The sequence below is a fragment of the Grampus griseus genome (genome assembly GCF_964374135.1).
Source record: "Grampus griseus genome assembly, chromosome: 3".
Classification (NCBI taxonomy): Eukaryota; Metazoa; Chordata; class Mammalia; order Artiodactyla; family Delphinidae; genus Grampus; species Grampus griseus.
Window position 1 is genome coordinate 25659364 of NC_139019.1, and position 21252 is coordinate 25680615.

Below are 21252 nucleotides of genomic sequence, written 5' to 3' on the forward strand. Positions count from 1 at the left end.
GATTTTGTGCCTACCAATTATTTTATGGTCAATTTTAACACATTATTTAATGCCCTGGAAAATAGCATTTTAGCCAGTTCTTGATTCAGAGTTATTATCATGAATATACAGTATTTGATTCTTATATAAAATATGGTTCCATGTCTAGAATTGTTCTTTTATCATTGTTATGACTCTAGACTTAACATTTCCCTGGCTCTGACCATGTCTCTAGCTCCCACTGAGACATTCTCTTTCTCTTCCTGGCTTTCCACACCACTTCTCATCTGAAGAGAAGGAGAAACCAGAGTCAGGTACTTGTTAAGAAGCCTGGTCCAGGAGAGCCAATAAATCTGAGAGAAGAACCAGGGAAGTGAATACATGGCTTTATTCAGGGCAGAGTTTCATAAGTGAGGCTTTTTAATACTTCCTTCTGAGTCAGGGCTATACTTTGGAGAGCTGAAGATGTAAGGCAGGTAAGTGGGGTATCTCATTCCTTTGGTAACCCCACAGCATCCCAAAGGACAAAGGTGACCTTTTGTTGATTGACAATAGACTGGATTCAGTCATTTACCTGAGGTCTTTCCTTGAAAAGACTCACACATTTCTAGTTATGCTGGTGGTATCTTGGTTGAGCAAAAATGTGTGAAGCAAAAGCACAGAAATATAATATGTGGCCATTACGACTTTTCTCCCCAAACCAGATTCTGGCTAGCAGAGTGGTTAATGACTTGTTTGTGAGGCTCTGATATTTCTGGACTTACTAACGTGGCATTCCAATTATTTGGGTAATGTTGGGCCTGGGAAATGTCCCCTCACATTTCTTTTTGTCTTGGTCACGTCTTAACTCTTGTCTTTCTTCACTGGTCCTGTGAACTAGAGGCTAGGGCCCTCTCCTAAACACTGTAACGCCCGCTCTGAACACCAGGACTAAAGTGGAATAGTCCTCACAGTCAGGGATTTATGGCCCAAATTCCTCCAAATTACATTCAATAATGAGCAAACCCTTCTGATTCAGAGGACCTCCAGTTAATTAATCACAGGACCCAGCTAAAATCATTTTTGGCAGATGGTGTCCAAAACCTAATTGGTTCATAACCAATTATCTCATAAAACAGGTACATTTATTTAGAAACTAAAACAAGTACATCTTTCAATTAATGCATCCTGGCAGTTTCATCAGAACACTGCTTTGATCAAAACTATGTTATCTGTGGGCATGTTATCCAGGTTTTATACAGTCATTGAGGGGAACAAGTAACAACTGCTCCAACACTTTAGAGGCCCAAAGCTTCTTTTCATGCTCTACAGTGTAAAATTTTCAGGACTTAATTAATCATTTTTTCAAGTACCAGAAAAGCCCCCAAACTATTTTCTGAGCACAAGTCTAGTTTTCTGCACCTGGCCTCCATGCAGCGGTCGGATGGCTATCAATCCAAGTAGATAGCATATTTTGCCTACTTGAATTTCATAAAATAGTATCAAGTTGCCATCTGTTTATCTTTTATTTCCAAAGGACAGTGTTCTATCCTTGACTGACATACTGCCTTTCTTTAATATAAGACGGTGTCCAAAAATATAACGCCAAACTGTCAGGTGTCCGATTCTCATCAAAACCTCAGGCTGAGATTGTTGGACAGTCATTTAAAATATATGACATACATATGACCCAACTCCACATAAAGTCTATCCTTTGATCAAAGTTGATATTGGAAGGCCCAGAATTGAAACAAGTGGTCTTGGCCTCTGCAGAATTGCCTTTCCTGAGCTGTACTGTAGGTGTCATGCCCTTGGCTTTGATCTAGACACTAGAGAAAAAAACCTTATGAGTCTAGATGCCACATGTGCTGTAGGAATATGGCTTGAAGACATTGTACTCTCAGTCACTCAGTGCACCTTTTATGAACCTACTGTGAAATGCATTTTGGAATCCCTGCTAATATTATCTATAGCCACCCGAAGAGACATGAACTTTGTTAAAGGCAGGGGTGTCACTTACTCTGGGCTGCAATAATGGATAGGTTCCTCCCGTCTGGATATCAATATGACAGTGCCTAGAGGAGCCCCTTAACTCAGGACTTTATGGATCCATTAAAAAGACCAGTGGGGACCATATACTTTACACTATACTGTAAACCTGAACCTTGCTTAGTTACGATGACGGGGGATTCTGGACAATGGGGTTGTGGTATCAGTTTCCAGACCAGAATAAAAGGCCTGGCTGGATGGGACTTTGAGAATCCTTTTGTTTTACTACTCCTCTTGCCTTTGTTCCATTCCTGCTGGCGAATGTGCTCTACCCTGTTCTTACCTCACCCAGGGCTGAGCTGGAATCTTCCTTCTTGTTTCAGAGTACTTCCTGTGAGAGTCTGTTGTGTCCTTGCTCACACTGACATCACATGAGCCTTCAGCAACTGCGGGCTGAGGAGGACACCTCTGCAAGTGCCCTGCGCTAAGTTCATTTCCAAGCCCAAGGACGGCAAACTGCCTCTTTCCTTCCTCCGTGTCCCCAGTCTATGCCCTCCAGGAAGGCTGGTTCAGCTTGCCCGGCACTGCGGCAATGAGAGGGTTTATTTCCGTTTCTTTGGCCTTGAAACAGTAATTTTCTGCTGAATCACACTTTGGCCAGACAGTTGGGGCACCAAGACAGTCTCTGTCTGATTCTAAGAAAGAGTCTCCCCGGCTGCTGCAGCTCAGGAAGACGCCTGCTGAACAATTTCACTGCTAGTGGTGGGAGGAACAGGGCTGTGGTGCTTTTGAACTTGAATTTGAAGCCTGGCTTTGCCTCCTACTAGCTGTGTGATCTCAGGCAAGCTAGGCAACCTCTCTGACGCTCGGTTTCTTCATTTCTAAATAGTACTTACCTTGGCAAGGTTGAAGTAAGGGTTGCAAACTACTGCTTCTCTTGAAGAATGGAGGTGGGGAGGGGAGAGGAGAGGGTGAGATAGATCTGTACGTATTTTTTTCAATAAGAATGAAAAACCACATCTCCCTTTTTTCCCTTGGACTCTCAGAAAACTTAAGAGATAAACTGGATATTCAGTTTGAGCAGTACAGTAGATAAAATCTCCCGCCCCACAATTTTGAATGTTTATTTCTCCTGGATCTTTTTGTTCCTACTTTTACCTATTTCTGGGTCCTCCTTTTTAAATCATATTTGTGGTTCATTATTTCACGTGGATTCTCTTTATTCACGTGGGTTTTGAGCTCTGCTTGAGGTTTGAAGAATGTCTCAAATCTTTTATGGAACGAGATGTGGTGCACACACAAATATGTCTATATCGCTTGTTCAGAGACGTTGCTGTGAACATTTTTGTGGCACTATATAATAATATACTGGAGAAAGCTATCTCGCACCCTGTCTTTCTTAGTCCTCCCAGCGACCTTATGAAATAGACGTTATTAATTCCATTTCCTAGAGGAGGCAGCTTGGGCTTCGGGGTTGGCTTTCTTCAGATCACTTAACCTCTCCCAAGGGTCAGAATTTCATGTGCGACCCAAGCCTTTTGAATCCCAGCCTAATGCTCTTTCTTCTGCCGCGGAGCTGCCTCTCCAGAGAGTTATTAGCTATTTCAGATTAGCTATTGGGCCTAATGAATAACACCCATAGCAAGAGGCCAGGCTATGTGCCGGGCATTTTACATGCATTATCTCTTTTAGTGCTTCCCACAGGCCAACCGTGTAGCCACTGTGTTAGCCTCTCTCATAAACCATGAACTACATGAAGGCAGGGTCTCCAAGGTCCAGGTCAGTAAGAGGAGGGTTGGGATTTGAACCCAGGTTAGCGTGACTCTACAGCTCTCGCTCTTATCCACTACCCTCCAAGAGCATCTGCTCTGTCACCGAGTGACACTTCCTGGGAGCCGTGTTCAAAGGACTCTGGGCTTGTGTGATGTCGCTGTGTGGCTGTGAGAGAAGCAGACGGCAGCAGCAGGCTGTTTCTGCTCCCCTGACCTCTCCCCACAAGGAAGTCGGCTCTAGGCAGGCAGCCGGATGGCCGGGCCACTAACCTGTCACGGCCCATTAAAGTCTCAGGACACTGTGATCTCATTGGGGTCTGTGAGGAACGGCCACCATCACCGCCTTTGAGTCCCAATTCACGCTGTCCTTGAGGGTCAGCTTGTGCACTGTGATTTTCTTAGCATTCTCTTTGCTGTCTGCTTTAAGATGTTCACATCTATGGTAATAACAAAATACACATTCTAGGTACTGGCCCTTAGAAGCATCCTGGGACTGTTTTTGGAAGTATAATTATTACCTTGAAGTTTATTCTTTTTATCTTTGGGATTTATTCAGCTTTTGGAGGCTTTTACCTTAAGATATGCTTTTGGGTTACAATAAACAAGGCAAAATGTTTCTGGATATATTCAAAGAGGGTGTGCTTTTTCATCTTGATAGGGATACCAACTCTTTTAATGTTAGTAGGATTATTTTCTCTGTGGGCTGTTGCCCCTCTTGACCGGAGCTCCAGGCTTGTCTTTGTTGCTCTATCCCCAGCTCCTAGCAACACCTGAGGTCCAACCTCCATCCACCACCGCATAACTGATCACAGGCAGCTCCACAACTTCTTGAGGTTTTGGTTTTATTTAGGTTCTTTCAGTCATTAAATGGGGATAATAATCACCCTTTCTACCTCTCGGGTTGTTAAGCAGCTCTAATGAGATACTGTATGTTAAAGCGCTTTTAAAACCATGTGTTGCCATGAAAATGTAAGATCACCACTGTGGTCCGGGTGCAGACTTCTGATAAAGGGCATGCATGGACTTACGGGATATGCCAGCATTAATTACCAAGGCATTTGGGCCTGCAGCCTAATTACCTGGAAGAAGAGTGGAGAATTCTATAACTCTGTCATTTTGCCTACCTGTCATGAATCACAGGCATTGATTGTGGAACTGAGGTTTGGATGACCAGCATTTTTATCCAGATCGTCACAATCAAGCCTGCAGAGATATGGGAAGAACAGGGTGTTGTGAGTGCACCTTCCTTTACAGCAACATGATTCATTCTTCTTGAAACAGGGGTTGGCAAATTACAACCAGTGGGCCAAATCCAGCCCACCACCTGTTGTTTATACACCCCACAAGCTAAGAATGGCTTTTATAATTTTAAATAATTGTAAAAAGATCAAAAGAAGAAGAATATTTTGTGGCACATGAAAATTATATGGAATTCAAATTTCAGTGGTTTCTATAAAGTTTTGAATTTCATGTATAAAATTTGTGAAAATTTGTTTTCTCTCCTGTTCTATAAATACCTACATAATACTCTCAGTTTTGCCTGGCAAAGTCTAAAATATGTACTATCTGGCCCTTTGCACAAAAAGTTTGCTGACCCCTGTCTTGAAGCATTCATTCTGCACTCGAATCCAAGGCACTAAGAGGTTCTCATCAATTTGAATGCTGCCATGCCACTCAGGGACTTAATTTGTGCTGAGACTCTAAGGGAAAGATGTTCTATATACAAAAAAGGCTGAGACTTGGGCACTGAACGAGCAGAAGGGTCCGTTTGGGACTCAGCCAGGATGGGAATGGGCCAAACAAGAAAACGTGATAGGGAGGAAAAGAGAGATGTATAAAGCTAGCAGCGGAAGAAACCAGTTCCCCAGTCCCCTTGGTGATGCAACGTGACCCAGATCTGATGAGGCCCTGTGTGTGGTCCCAGCTCTCTCCCCACTGGACTCAACACTGTTTATTCCATTGCCGTCTTCCATTACTGAGCAATAGGTGTGTTCCTAATGCTCTCCTGGGAGACACAGAAGAAGGGAGTTTGCCATGTTGAATGCACAGCACTTTGCGCCCCCTAACCTCCCCTGGGCTTTTCTCCACGCCCCCTCCCCACTCCGCACCCATCCCTCCTCTGCTCAGAAGCCCCTCTTCCTCTCCCCCTGCCCTAGTTGCTCCCAGCCTCTGAGAAACGGCAGGCCCCATCTGTCTCCTCCTCTCTCGCCTTTCCTCTGGGCCTCTGGCTTCCCCCCAAGTCTGGGCCAACCCTGCATGCCCACACCCACCGCTTAACTCTGCCTTGACGTTTGCCAGCAAGTTCCCTACGTGTTGGGGGAGGAGGCAATAAACGACTTACGAGTTTTCCCAACCCACGGAGCCGAGGCGCCCTGAGCACCTCCGTCGGCGGTTTGGAAGTCTCGGCCAGTGATGCCGTCTCTGCGGCTTTCTCACACACGGGAGGACAGAGATATGGCTGAGGAAAACGGAGCCAGGCCCGGGCCAGAGATGGAGATCGGAGCCAGAGGAATACTTTCCCTGGCACCTGACAAGACCCAGTGCGTGGGGTTGAGTTCTGGAGAAACGTGAAAGGCAACCTCAGAAGTAAGAGGGACTGTACCAGGCTGGACAAAAACGTAATTGCTGTGGCTCCGCGGGATGTCTGCACACCACGGTTGTCCATTCCCTGTCAGGCCTCATCAAGTCTGCAGTTCACATTCGCTAGGTACGTTGTGCAATGTTGTGACATCAATTAAGCTACTTTGCCTAGCTTTGCTAAGAGGGACAGACCCAGGAGAACTGAAAAAGTGGAGGGCAGTGTACAAATCACCAAAGCTCCATGCAGTTCATGACCTGGGTAGATTCACCGAACAACCCTTTGATTAAGGAGGAACGCATTCCCGGGGGACCTGGGAGGACAGCCGAGCCACCTGTGGAACCAAGGACAGAACGTCGCGGAAGCCTTTCCGACAAGTGCCCTTTCCTGGCAATACTCTATTGTAAGAAAATGAAAGCTTACATTTTTGCCACCAACTCCTTTAAGCAGAAATGAAGTCTCAGTGAGTAAAATAACCCTGATTAGCACAGCACTACAGAGAAGCCTCCAGGGTCTGATTTCACAGCCCCTCTGGACTTTCTCTTCAGGCAGTTAAGCGTTCACAAGAAAATCCCTTCTTTTTATGTGGCTTCTCCAGCTGCATCATTTTGTGAAACAATTTTTGAAAGACAAAACACAATAAAGCCCCACACTTGTACTTCTCTTATCTTCGATGCCTCTTGAAATTTCCAACTAATCTCCAATATGCTTAATTTCTCCCCACCCCCAATCCTCAACCATTAAATTAAATAAAAAGAAAAGGGGGGCAGGGGGAGAGATGTCCCTTGTGTTACTCAGCAAGTGTGTGATTTGTAAGAGTCTAAAAATCCTTCCAGCCCTGCTTATTTTGACAAAACTACTTAACACTTCAAGCAACGAACCACGGGGCATAAAAGTATAATCTGCAGAGAAAACCTTAATCCTCTATAGTAACCTATTTGAATCTCCTCAAAACCATTTTGGTGTGTAGGCCTGGAGAATTAAGTCAATTGTTTGATCTGAGAAGAAAGGCAATTAGGGCTCTCTCTTGATCTTTCTGGTTGAATTCTACTCAGGGGCAGCCACTGTTCTCAACAGCTCCATTTGAGACCCTTATTATTATAATAATAGAGGTGAGCATTAGAATTGCTACATTTAAGGGTCTTGCTGCATTTTCATTATGAGTTGTTTTATCTGAGAGTTTCCAACTGTGATGGGCTAATATTCAGCCTACAAATAGTAGCAAGCTGGGTTTTTTGGTTTTTGTCTTTAAACTTCATTTAAAACTTTTTCTTTAGTCGGACAAATATTTCAGCAGAAATGAAACTTTCAGAAGCAGCTACTTGGGTGATGGGATGGATGTGTTCATTCACGGCTGGGTTATTGACAGAGATCTGATGAGGGGGGCTCTCTTCAAAGGGATGTCTCTGAGGACATTGACAGTGTAAGACAGAGATGGAGAATCTAGTCGGGGTTGTTGTGAGGGAAAACTGGGGGTTCTGCCCTTATTTGCTTATAGCAGCTCCCAAATTTCGACATAGGAGCAACAATCTAGTTGGAGGTGCCGACTGGCGCTGTGTCTAGATATACAGTTATACAGAACTGAATAAAGATCATTTGTATTTGTCCAGAGCAAGGAATATTGGAGAGGGAGCTGCTGCCGGAGATTATGGGGTCGGGTGACTAAAGCTTGTCCCACCCATTGGTGGCATCACTGGTGACCAAGCCATTCCTCAGGTTTCTGTGGCTCTATCTCATCACCTAGAAGTAGCTCCCGGAGCTATTCTTTGTCTGCTTGCCTGTTTATGTGAACTCGCGGCCTCAGAGAGGTGTGAGAGCAAAAGCTTCAGGAAGACAAGAGAAACCAAGCTCCCCTGCTTCCTGCCGGATCCCACTGAGCTCGTGCTCTCCTGCTCTAGCACCGAGCTCCCAGCCAAGTCCAAGGGCAGGAGGTCCAGAGAGGGTACAGATGCTGCAGCCTCCAATGGTCATTCTCTTCACCTTAGCCCCAGAGTTCCTGCAGGAGGGTTGCTTGGAGGATGCTGGAGTTCTGCTCTAGGGTAGTTGAGGCTTGTGGAAGCGTGGCAAGGAGGAGTCTGGTTATTTTTATTCAGCCAACAGTGATGGCAAGCCCACAAAGATCCCGTGGTTCAAAGGTAGATTAGTGATGGTCCAGCCCACCAGGAGCTTGTGGTCTAGCAGGCATGGGTGAGTCAAGAGACAGTAAAATACAGTGTGACAAATGTGATTCAGGAAAGAACCCAAGGGTGTACGCTTAACCTACGTTTAAGGTCCAAGGAAAGGCTTGTGAGAGACAGTTCCTGAGCTGAGGCCCAAAAGATGAGTAAGAGATAAGGAGCAAGGAGGTGGCCTATTTAGGGCCGTGCACAGCCCTGGAGGGGAGAGAAAGGAGAAGGTGTTTATGTATCTACAACTGGTTCTATGAGGCTGGAGTGCAGCGTGAGGGGTCCAGGGCCAGCAGAAGAGGCTGGTGTCTGGGCAGGGGGGAACTGAATGCGGAGATGAGGAATTTGGGCTTTATCCTACAGGCAAGGGGGAACTCATGAAATATTTTAAACAGGACAGTAACATGAAATGATTAGCCGTTTAGAAACAGAAGGGGAAGGTATTCACTTTCTAATGCTGCATAACAAATGACCACAAACTCAGTTGCCTAAAACAACATCCCTCATCTAGCCCCCACTGACACATAAAATTCATCATCACAATCATCTAGTCCCCAAAAGAATCAGAGAACTGGCACTGTTGAAATTATTATTTCAGGGGTGGAGGGTGGGGAACCTGAAATACACATATGCCACAAAATTTGAAACTAAAGCTAAAATCAAGCCTTCAGTTCTCATACAGAGCATAAAGGAAACATGTAAATGACACCACAGGAAAGCAGTGCATCACATCCAGAATGTGGGAAACTCTATGGAACAACTGACCAGGTTTCTTCAACCAGAAAAAAAAGGGGGAGTGGAAGAATGTTCCAGATTAAAAGTGATGTAGAAGACGTAAAAATGAAGGCAACGTATGGATCCTGTTGGAATCAATAGTTGGACAAACCAGCTGTACATCTGAATATGGGCTGGTTATTCGAAGTTATTAAGGAGTTTTTGATAATTCTGTTAGGGGTCATAATGACATTGTGGCTAAAACACAAAATATTATGTTTGATCTGAAAAAAGGTTTTTTGTCATGGGGAGTATGGTAATGTGGAGTCAACAGCTGGGTGGATTGACATCATCTCTCAAAATCAAACTAAAGGTGGGCCTCCCCGGACCCCACCATTCCTCCAGAAGGAATGAGTCACTCTCTGTCTCTGATCCTCTGTGTTGCGCCTTATGTGCATGGGTGTATGTGCTTCCTTTCCTAAAGAGTGAGCATCCGGGACTTCCTAGGAGGCCCAGTGGCTAAGACTCCACCCTTCCATTGCAGGGGGCATGTGTTCGATCCCTGGGTCAGGGAACTAAGATCCCCCATGCTGCAAGGTGCAGCCAGAAAGTAAATAAATAAATAAATATAAATAAATGGTGAGCTTCCTGAGAACAATGATGCTGCTTTTCCCAGGATTATAGTAGGTGCTACAAATACTAATAAATCTCAGAATGAATGTTCTCCAAGCCACTAATTCATATGCAAAAATGTATTTCATTTCACGGCTGTTATAATTTAACATTTCTTTTAACATAAAGGGGCATTTCTGAACCACACATAACCATGTCAGAATGAAATCAGGAACATGACAGCATTGGTTCAATACAGCATTAGTAACAGGTGGATGAACTTTTAAACTCTGGTTGGGCTGGCAAATATTCAGTTAGGGTTGTTCATTGCCTGCCTCAGAAACACTTATGTTAGTGATGGTAACACTAGTGGCTATAATGGATAAATCCTCAAGTAGTGGTTTAACACATAGATGTTTGCTTCTCATTTGAGTAAAGTCCAAGCAGTATTCTCCTATCCTTGGAGGGGAGGTGGGCGGTGGGAATGGGGGTGGAGGCTCTGCTCCACACAGCCACTCATGTTCTCACTGATGGTAGCTTTCAAGGTCACCCTCCCTGGATGTCAGCATCCAGCCAGCAAACTGGAGTAAGGGGATGGAGAAATGGCAAACATGCTCCTGGCACCACAGCCTGGAAGCTCTTCACATTCAACGGGTGGGAACTAGCCACTTGGATTCACTTCAACACAGAGGCTGGAATGTGGTCCCCTGTTGGGCAGGCAATTCCTGATAACGATTCTATAAGAATAAAAATCTTTTGTGGCCAATTAAGTATCTCTTCCACACGCTGTTCGCTTAAAAGTTCTGATATTTACACAAAAGAAATATTATAATACCTAATTATGCTTTATTTTATCCTTCATAAAACAGAATAAATAATGAAGGTCTAGGGAAGATTCGAGGGCTAGTAGCTTTAGGGAACGGGTCTGCAAGACTTTAGTGTGTTGTTACTCCCGGTTTAGAACCATCTCATGGAACCCAGGTAACACACAAAGAGTCTTCTTCACTTTGTACAAGGTAACCATAGGGAAATGTCACAAACAAGGATGATGATAGAAATAATTCTGAAACAGCTGGCTGGTCTAAGAAAGCTCAGCTAGAGTTGAAATAGTTCAGATGGAAGCTGAGTTCCCTCTCTGGTGTAAATTTATCTCCCGTATGAAGCCTACAGTTTCGAAGCAGTACATCCCTGGAATGGTTTCCTATCTCCAACCTGGGAAAAACAGTGTTCTCCTTTGTAGATGTACAAATACCACTGAGGTTTTTGAGTCCATTTCTAATCTGTACTTGAGCTCAGATAACTTCGTTGGGCTATAAAACCATGTATGCAACTGCTTATTCAACATCTCCACAGAGACATCCCATAGGCCCTAAAGTCCAATACAGCCAACTCAACTCAACACCTAATTCTGCTTTTCTCGAAATAGTTTGTACCTTGGTTGTACAAAAATTAGCCTGGTGTTCTTTCACTTCATTTCTCCTGCCTCGGTGGTTCTCAACCAGAGGTGACTATTTTGTCGCCAGGGGACATCTGGCAACATCTGAAGACATTTTTAGATGTCATAACCGGGGGAAGAGATGCTACTGACATCTAGTGGGCAGAGGCTAGGAATACGGTTAAACACCCTACAAGGCATGGGACAGTCCCTCCTGGCCCCAAAAAAGAATTATCTGGCCCAAAATGTCACTAGCGCTGAGGCTGAGATACCTCGCCCTACTCCATGGCCTGTAGGTTCTACCTCCTATGTATCTTGCAAATCTGTTCTTTCCTGGCAGCTCCATTCTCAATGCCTTGTTTCTGGCCTTCATCACATCTCTCATGGAATACAATAGGATCCTAAGTCGTTTTCTTGCCACCCAGTCCTGCTGCTTCCTTGGAAGGAAATGTCCGAATGGCACAAGCTCTCTCATCTTCAAGGTTAAGTTAACTCCTCAAGTATTAACTGCTCTGTGAAGGAGACAGTTAACTTCCCTGTCCAGCCTGGTCTCCCCCTTCCCCTCCCAATCTCAGAGGCCGTTTGTCGGTAGATGCGCCATCACTTCATTGTCTCCCTGACTAGAACCTAAGCGCTGGTGAGAAGCAACCTTAATATTCAGCCTCTATGAATAACACAGCACAGCTGAACTGATGCAGGATATACACCCTCACTGGTGCTTCTCATGATCAGAAGTGGAAGGTGAGAAGACTGGGTTAGGCTGGGTCAGACTGGGTTAGGCAAAGTGGGAACTGTAGTCACAGGGCCTGCTGAGTCGGTCTGTGGGGCTAGTTACAGAGTTTGGCCACTGGCCTCATTACTGCTCAGCAGAGGCCCCGAAGCTAACCTGCCCTGATGTGTGTTTGATGTGTTTCACTGCAAGGGGTTTTCTACTGTGTTATGGACTTAACTTCTTCAGGTTTCAAGAGCCATCAATATGGAGAGAGAACCTGAAAAAGGCCAGAATACTACAGAGAGGAAAAGTGCAGGTACAATAAAGTCCTGAACCCATGCTGGCTTTGGCATTACTTTGATGCACAGGCAAGACTAGTAAAAGTGCTTGTTTAAAAAAAGTTCAAATATTTTCCCTTGCTTTTTGGCTTTTGCTCTAACATTTTCAAGGCTACTGATGAATTCAGGGTTCTTTCCCTGTTAGTCCTCCTCTGGGGGAGAGAACCAAGACAACCTTTTCTTACAGCCACCATCTTACATTTCTATAATTAACAAGTTAACAGAGTCTAAAGAGGTCTTCTCTCTCACTCCTCTCTATCGTGTGTGTGCATGCACGCACGTGCATGCGTGTGTGTGTGTATGAAAGTGACAGCATTGTCTATGACAGCAACAAATTACTTACAACCTACACATCTTTCATTAGGTTAGTCAATAAATTATGGTATAACCTGGCATACAAAATACGCATTAATACGCAGCTATCAATGTATATGTGGATTCAACACTGAGAGATGATTTATTAGTTAATAAAAAAGAAAGGATGGGCTTCCCTGGTGGCGCAGTGGTTGAGGGTCTGCCTGCTGATGCAGGGGACACGGGTTCATGCCCCGTTCCGGGAAGATCCCACATGCCGCGGAGCGGCTGGGCCCGTGAGTCATGGCCGCTGAGCCTGCGCGCCCGGAGCCTGTGCTCCGCAACGGGAGAGGCCACAACAGTGAGAGGCCTGCATACTGCAAAAAAAAACAAAGAAAAAAAAAGAAAGTCTCCAGATAACCTGAACGGCTCCCTCTCCTCCTTCCCTTCTTAACTCAAATGATACCACCCTTTTGGGGAGCTTCCCCAACCACCTGACTGAAAACTGCACCCATCTCAGCTCCTACTTTACTTTGGCCATCATCTACATCACCCTGTGACCTCTGTCTTATGTCCTGTCATCGTGTGTATTCCTTCACTAGCACACGAGCTCCCCCAAGGGCAGGGAATTTTATTGTGTTCACTGCTATAGCCTCAGAGGCTAGAACAATGCCTGAGGCATAGCGGGCACTCACTCGATAGCTGTTAAAGTAATGAATAAAAACACATTTGTTTTAGAAAAGAAGTTTTGTCTTTATTAATAATAAACCAGTGAGGTTCAGTTTAAAACAACATTAAAAAGATGTTACGTCTTTTAATGCAATGTTAGCCCTTTATTACTGGGACCACTGTGAGCTGATGGAAGCTATGAGCCCCCCTCTCCCTGCTCCCCGCCACCTTCTCAAATCCAGTACAATTTCAAGATATTCTGAGACTTTCCTGAAGTCTGTTTATAAACCTCTAAAGGGTCCACTGACCCCAGGGTAACAGCACCTGGCTTAAAGCATCCTCTGGCTTGGAATCACGATTTCTCCCCTATTCTAGTGACTCAAGGAATACGTATGACTCAAGTATCAGTCTTCCCCCACCGCACCCCACCATTAGCCAGTTAAGTGTTACAGAGATACCTTCTACACAGGATTCACCAGTTAGCGACGGTAAGCACAATGTCTGCAGCTGAGACCATGACAAACACCCAGATGAAAGCTGAAAGATCGAGTGAATAATCCAGAGATTTCAAACAGTACTGATGTTTACAGAGCACAGCCCAAAAATCTGGTAAAGTGAATTTTTTGCCTGTCAGCTAAAAGTCTGGAGTCACAATCTCAGAAAGATAGAAAAATCAGGATCTATTCCACATAGAATATATGTTTCAAATTTTACTATTTAAAGAACAAAATCATAGGGAATATGCACATTTACCCAAGTGAAGTTTTCCATTCAATAGGAGAGAAATCAAATACGTTGTAATAAAGACTCTCTAGCTAAAAACTGAATATGAGATCAGTAAAACAACAAGAGTGATTTGACTGTGTTTTATTTCAGTGGGCACACTTTATTCATAACTGTCTCCAGGAGAACTAGGCTAGGTCTCAACCGGCAACAGTCACAGTTATTAAGCAAGTAAATACACCACCACTTTCGTGCTCTCCTTTATTTCTTTATGTCTTCAGTCTCATCTGGCTCTTTCTCTTGATGCTCTCTTTCCCACCTCATTTCTTTTAACTCTTGTCTGTATTTCCGTTCAATGAACCGCTTCTGATGGGCCATCTGGGGAAAGTTATCTGACACGAGGAGATATATTTTACACTTAATAAAGGAGAGCCACCAGTGCACAGAATGATGCAAACTAAACATACACACATACGAACGAACATGTATTCATAGGAAATCTATATAGTTGTATTTTGTAAGGCAAGAGAAAAAAAAATTGCTTGCTTTCTTCTCTTATTCTTTTATCATTCGGGAACACAGTGGAAGTCTGGATCAGCAGTCGATTCTGGATTTCAGTGTCTGATGTGAACTCGAGCATAAAAGGCACCGAAATACACAGGTATGTTAAAACATAGACATGTGGCTTCAGAATGTTTCCAGCTAAGGTGTTTTAACACAGTTCTCCTAGCAACAAGTGATTTTCAGGGAGAGATTAAAGGCTATAGCAAAAGGGAGTTGTATATTTTTACAAAGCTTAAACCAAAAACCTCAAACAAATAACGATATTATCACACCATTATTTACCAACAATTAAAGTTTCTGAAAAAAGTAAAAAGATCAGATGGACAAAAGGAGGCCACATCCTAAGTCACTATTTCTGATAATTCAATTTGTGAAGTTTATCATGAGAAGCTAAAAGCTATATGGGCAACAGCAACTCAAGTAGAGCACTTTCATTTGGTGAAAGGAAACATGTCACTCAATAGTACAGTTTACCCTACATTTAGTTTGATATTTGACCCTGCTCAAGAGTGTTGACACAGTGGAAATCTTGAATAAGATGTAAACGTTTTACAATTCATTTGTTATTTGTGGTATATAATGAGTGTAGCAATGGAGTGAGAAATCAAATATGGAACAAGAAAAAGTCATTTTACACACCTAGTCAACACTTACACACTTCAGCAACAAATATCACAAAGGGATGCATGCACGAATGAGAGCAACACAAGTTATCTGGTAACAGAGGAGAAGGACACCACTCTCCCTAACCTGGTGCGGGTCTGCTAAACACAAGAGGTACTACTTCATATTTGAAAACAGGAAGAATCAGCATGGCATGTTTGGGGGAAAGTTTGATTTTGTTGAGGTTGAAGCACAATAAACGTGGACATAAATATATAGTATATTCCTAACCCCCCTTCCTCTCAGCACAGTGTCCCATTTTTCACCCCAGGTGGGAGGAGGGACAGGGAGGGTGGTAGGAAAAGGATCTGAAAGGCAGGTGGTGAATCACCTAAGACCTAAGAGTCAGTGATTGACTTTAAACAAAAGAGGAGCCATAATGGCATATTTTAGAAATAAAACAGCAATAAAATCCTATTCTCTAAACGATATTAATTTGATTCCTTATGTACTGTATAAAACACAGGTTTCAAGTATTAAGAGTACTTAATTCCACCACTCAGATCTAGCCATAGATAAGCTTTTAGAATATATCCTTATAATAAGCACTTTTCCTATGAAGTAAAGTTATACTCCACACACACACGCAATGTAAATGTGCACATATATTACACAGACACATGAACACTTAAAATCATTCCCCCAGCCATCCTTACATTGGGAGAGTATAGTTATAGGCACATTTTGATGGGTACACTTGGGTTGGTAAACTACTGCCCACAGGCCAAATACAGCCCTCTACCTGTTTTGGTAAATAAGATTTTATTGGAACACAGACACCAGCCATCTGCATACTACCCGAGCCTACGGGCTACAGTGGCAGAGGTGCATAATTGTGACAGAGTACTTACTATCTGGTCCTTTATAGAAAATGTTTGTCAATCTCTGGGATAATTTATTTAAACATTTCCCTACCTTCAAACGTGCAGTTTGACTGTTGATTTTTTGGCTATTACAAACCAAGCTGTCACATTTATCGTGGTAGGTGAACTTTAGCTCATAGCTCCAATTATTTTCTTAGGTTTGACTCCTAGAAATGAAATCTCTAGATCAAAGGGTATGAACCTCTTTAAGGACCTGATACAGACAGCCAAACTGTTTTCCAGCAGTTTAAACAATTCCCTTCCACCAGTATGCATGTGGAGGCCAGTCTCAGAATCAGCCATCTCTCCAGTATGTTTTATGGTTGAAAGCAAACAAACCAAAAACTCAAAAAAGATCATCTCTAACAACCCTACAGCTGGAAAATGGAGTCTCATTTTTAGTTCAATATGTGATTATACACATATAAAAAAGCTCCACAACAGAGTCAACAAAACTCTCAGTGAAGATTCCATGGACATGGGACCCTGGTAACACCAGCTTCTGCCCCCAGGACTCCTCCCCCTGCCCCCACCCACAAGCTATCATCCGCCAATTACCACTTGGCTCCCGGCCCTCCTGCCTTTCCTGGAATCTCTCCCAGGCTGAGCATCCGGGGCCTCTTTACCTTTAGCTTCCCGCACTTTGCTCTCACCCACACTGAGCTGGCGTTTGAAGCATGAGGGAACTGCACTGTCAGGTTTTACCCACAGGTTCTGCTGAGCGGCACAATATACCTCAGAAGAAAACTTCCTTGCACTTAAGCCTTCAATTTACAAAAGACTCTGTAGTTCCCTATAGGGTCAATTATATAATTGAAGTTTCTTCAACCCAGCCATCCCACTCTTGGGAATCCAACCCTTAGAACTAAAAGCAGCAATACAGCAACTTTTATTATCAACAATGATAAAAAGACAGAAACAGTGTCCACCAAAAATTTTAAAAGCTGAATAAAATATGGCATGAAATATTATGCAGCCCTTAAGAAAGAATGAATTGGAGCCACTATGACCTGCAGGGCTGCCCGTGATGTATTATTTAGCAAGAAAAGAAAGATGCAGAGAAGTACGTAAATATCCTGTCTTAATAAAACAATGGCTAAAAACTAAAAAGGAAAAAACCATCACAGGTTTAAGATTTTAGAAGTATAGAGAAATATGTAGAATGAAATATACTAAGTCACTCACATGGGTTACCTGTGCTGAGAGTGGGACTCTATACAAAACAGGAAAATGAAAATCAAAAAGCATTTGGGAATACTTTTTTTTTTTTTAATTATAAGCCCATTTTATACATATCTTACATTCTACTACACTCTGTCTGGAGAATAATTATGAAGAAAAGATCACATTTTATCAGTACTTACCATTTTTCTACTTCCCCATTTTCTTTCCATAAAATACTCATTACATTATGAACATATAATTATAGAAAAAGAGATAGGCTTACATTTTTCAAGTGCATCCATTGCTGCTCCCATTTCTGCTTGCTGAATACTATTAAATAAAATAAAGACAAGGTACATTTTAAGATTTTTTTTTTTCAAAAACACAAAGCATGGCTCCAAATTATTCAGCCTGATTTTCTTTCATATTTCGTTCATAAAATTTTATCTGATTACTTCTACTGTCACATACTGAATTGCACAGATAGGAATACACACAAGGGCATGCAGAAATGTCATTTATTTGTACAAAGCCTGTTAAGTTATTCATTCCACACCTTTAACACTGCAATAAAATGCCTTCCATCTATATTAGGTCTGAAGTATTTCTTACTTAAATTTGAACATCTTCAGTGTAAAGTTTAAGAGGCAAAGAGTAAAAAAATACACGTGTAGACAGACTTCAAATCATTTCTCAGTTTAAGATATAAATTGGAAGGTTCAAAGAAAGGTGATAACATACGAAATTCTTTTTACCTGAAGATGTGAGCTCAAGTGAGTAGTAATAAGAGATCAAGTGTCTAATGGCTGTGTCATGCATGACATGTTCTATGAAATGCTTGCAGCAGTGTTGGGTAACTTAAACTGAACAGACCTTACCTGTGCACCAGGTAATGTTCTTTCCTCAAGGTAGCCAAAGCCCTTTAGGCAATGGCATTCCCACTGCTCAAGGCCGATTCTCAAGTTTGGGGCTGAGCTTGGTGGGTACATTAAGCCTTGGGATTCACTTTGCTATTACCCTCGAATACTCTATACTCTGAGTTTAAAAAGACAGGCTGCAGAGTTTGGAAATACCAAGCAGGCACCTGCCAGACACACAGGATGTTCATGTGAAGAAATTTAAAGTATCTTCTTCTCATACCTTGGGCCTTTCCCACAGCCGATTCTTTCTCCCTTGAAGTAGACAGCCACGGTATAGGTCCTAGCATGGGATGGCCCCACTGTCTGCAGAGTCCTGGAAGGAAAAGGAAAAACATTAATTACGTAAAGTGTTACTTAATTGTTATTGCTAATATATAACTCCAAGAAAAACCATGTGACTTATTGCTTAGAGAGAGGAAGGTAAAATTAACAGGAAAATTAAAGGAGTAAGGTTTTGATTTGCTGACGTGACAAATATAGAGAGCTTTGAAGTAGGAAATTTTAAAAATTCTACAGTAGATTTTTATATACACATATTTTTCCCAAAGCATTATAAACAGTATCTGAAGGCGAACAACGAAGGGTAAAATATTTTTTAACAATTTCAAAGTGTTATTCCTAGTATCATAAAATTAACAAACTTTTGTCAGTGAAAAGTTAGCCATTACAGTCTGTTCATTGTTTTTCAGTGCTAATCACTGCGAAAAATCATAAATATTCGGGTAATTCACCTCAAGCCAGAGCTGAATGGCTTCACACCCTTTACGGATTCTTTCTAATGTCTGGTATCTTATCTAAAAGATCAGAAAATACATTTAATTTCTGAAACATCAGAGATCAATTCAAAGGTATGCTATGATGTGGAGTACACAACACAATTGCCAAAAAACAAAACTCCAGGCACTCTGGATTTTAATGACAAGGTGCAGATTTCAAATGTGGTAAAACTGATAACTTCATGGAAAAGGGAAATTAAACGCAGCCAACAAAGATAATGGAATGAACACAGTAATCTTGAAAAAACTATGTAAAACAACCCCATCATCTTGATAAAAAAGAACAAGCTCATCACGTACTTTCATTTGGGGGATATATGAGAAGGGAGCAGTCATTTCCTTTGTGTGTATATACTCACTAGGATGAAAGTACACGGATGGCTTCTTAAAGGTAGTGCTTATTATAGTAATCATGCTGGCGCTATGAGAAGTTTATCATCCTCATTTTATTTATTGAACTTTAATTATCACTTTGATGAGGAAATACTTTGAGCCTTTCATGTCATACAGTTTGGATGTTCATTATGCTTATTAGACACATGTTAAAGTGCTGTTTCTAAACATTTGGTTTTTTTCCCAATAAGTAAAGGAATCATTGTTTAGCAGTGACAGCTTCTTGGGACAATTTATAGCAGCCTGCTGTGGGGTGACTCAACCTTCTCTTGGCCTCAGTTTTTCTTTTAGTGAAAAAGCCTATAACGTGTTGTGACTATTAAATAAAAACATAAAAAAGGATTTAAATTCCCGGCTGCCACTCTGGTGTTTTCCCTTGAGTACTGTGAAGTCTGAGAAAGTCCGCAGGAAGGGGCTTTTATTCCATATGAAACACTCACACAAATGTGTGTACTTGCACCCATGTGTGTACAGAGACGGGGGTAACCCAGTCCTAAAACTAGATACTTAAACATCCTTAGAAACACATATCCAGACCATACCTTGGGAGGCAACCCAGTTATTTTGATAATCCCTCCCTTTTATAATTCCTCTTTGAAACCACCTTCTAAGACCACCTTCTGAGACCACCCTCTGAAACCACCTTCTGAATGTCTCATGATAATTACTCTACTTCAGAGTCAAACCTCCTGTTTTCATCAAAACTGGTGTTACGTGTTTAATGACCTGCGTTTCCTTTGAATGACTTTTGGCTACTACTCAAAGGATAAAGATGTGTCACTAAAGATATTCAAATGTACACGGCAGCTTTTAGTACACATTCTGAAAAGAAAAGTTCCAAATATTTGAATAATATAGCAGCGGTGAAGAACTGCCCTGCTTTTTACAGTGATTGCCTATCAGGCAATCGGGACAGAGGCCAGCAGGGCCTCAAAGAGAGTGGAGAGAGACACACAAGTACTGTTACAAACAAACAAGCACACACCATCTAATCTAGATGCGTAGGCAGCAGGGGTTATAAGAAATAAGAAGACAACTATAAGAATGTACATAAAACAATTTAACCTAAAATTTTCTGATCTTGATCAGAAAAATTATCTGAGCACGTCTTTCTCCCAGGGAGCAGTTCCCAAAGCATTTTAGAGATGGGAGAAAGCACAGATAATCGAATGTGACCCACTTACTTAGAGCTCAAAGACTGAGAGGCCCAAAGAGTTTGAGCATTGGGCCCAGAGTCAAGACGTCTCCATGCAGGACTCATGTGGCCATTACCCCACAGTGATTAGTTTTTCCTCCAGGCACATGGAGCATTACTCTAAGCTTCCCGGATCCAACAGCCTGTGGGCAGCAGGTACTCACTTGTACAGAGGAATGTCTGGCTCTTTTCCTTCTGTCCTAAGTGTCAAGCAACACTGCTGAAGCTGGGATTTGGGGTCATTCCAATCCTGATTCAAAATGAACTCCTGCAACAAGTCCCCAAAAAGTTTTTAGTAAAGGGTTCTAGAATCACCAAGCATAGAGCATACAACCAATTTAAATTTTATAGGAGCTTACTTTTAATCGTGGAAAGAAACAAACATTCATGAAAGTATGAACATATTCCAAATCCTTATCAATGTACAGAGCTGCAATAAATGCTGAAAAAGAGAATACGTAAAAATAAGTCACAATGCATTGCCATTTACTAGAAAGAGTACAAGTCCTAGACTTTTTTTTTTTTTTTCTTGTAGAAGCTTTTATTTCAGTGATTAAAAGAACGCAGTAAATGGAAACTATGCTGATTTACATTAGGCATGCACCTCTACCTGAAACTGCTGTTAGTTTTTGACTGGCCTAAATCTTTATAACTTATTTTTTCATTTAGGCACATCTTTAAATTTTTTTGGACTCTGACATACAGGGTAAGTTAACTTGTTCCTTGTGGCAGTTTAGTATGAGAATTATGTTCGC

The 21252-nt window shown here is 42.3% G+C and overlaps 1 protein-coding gene across 3 annotated transcripts in view; it reads right to left on the reverse strand.

Annotated features, from left to right (window-relative positions):
• Nucleotides 1–13295: 13295 nt before the first annotated feature.
• Nucleotides 13296–21252, reverse strand: part of DROSHA (drosha ribonuclease III) — a 130546-nt gene continuing 122589 nt past the window's right edge. For all 3 annotated transcript variants that reach the window (XM_082650267.1, XM_082650266.1, XM_082650265.1), the window contains 5 exons: nucleotides 20857–20939; nucleotides 20662–20765; nucleotides 18354–18446; nucleotides 17497–17543; nucleotides 13296–14351 (listed from right to left, as the gene is read on the reverse strand). In XM_082650267.1, the coding sequence (XP_082506393.1) occupies nucleotides 14221–14351; nucleotides 17497–17543; nucleotides 18354–18446; nucleotides 20662–20765; nucleotides 20857–20939 (458 nt within the window). In that variant the 3' untranslated portion in view covers nucleotides 13296–14220. The remainder of the gene's footprint in view (nucleotides 14352–17496; nucleotides 17544–18353; nucleotides 18447–20661; nucleotides 20766–20856; nucleotides 20940–21252) is intronic.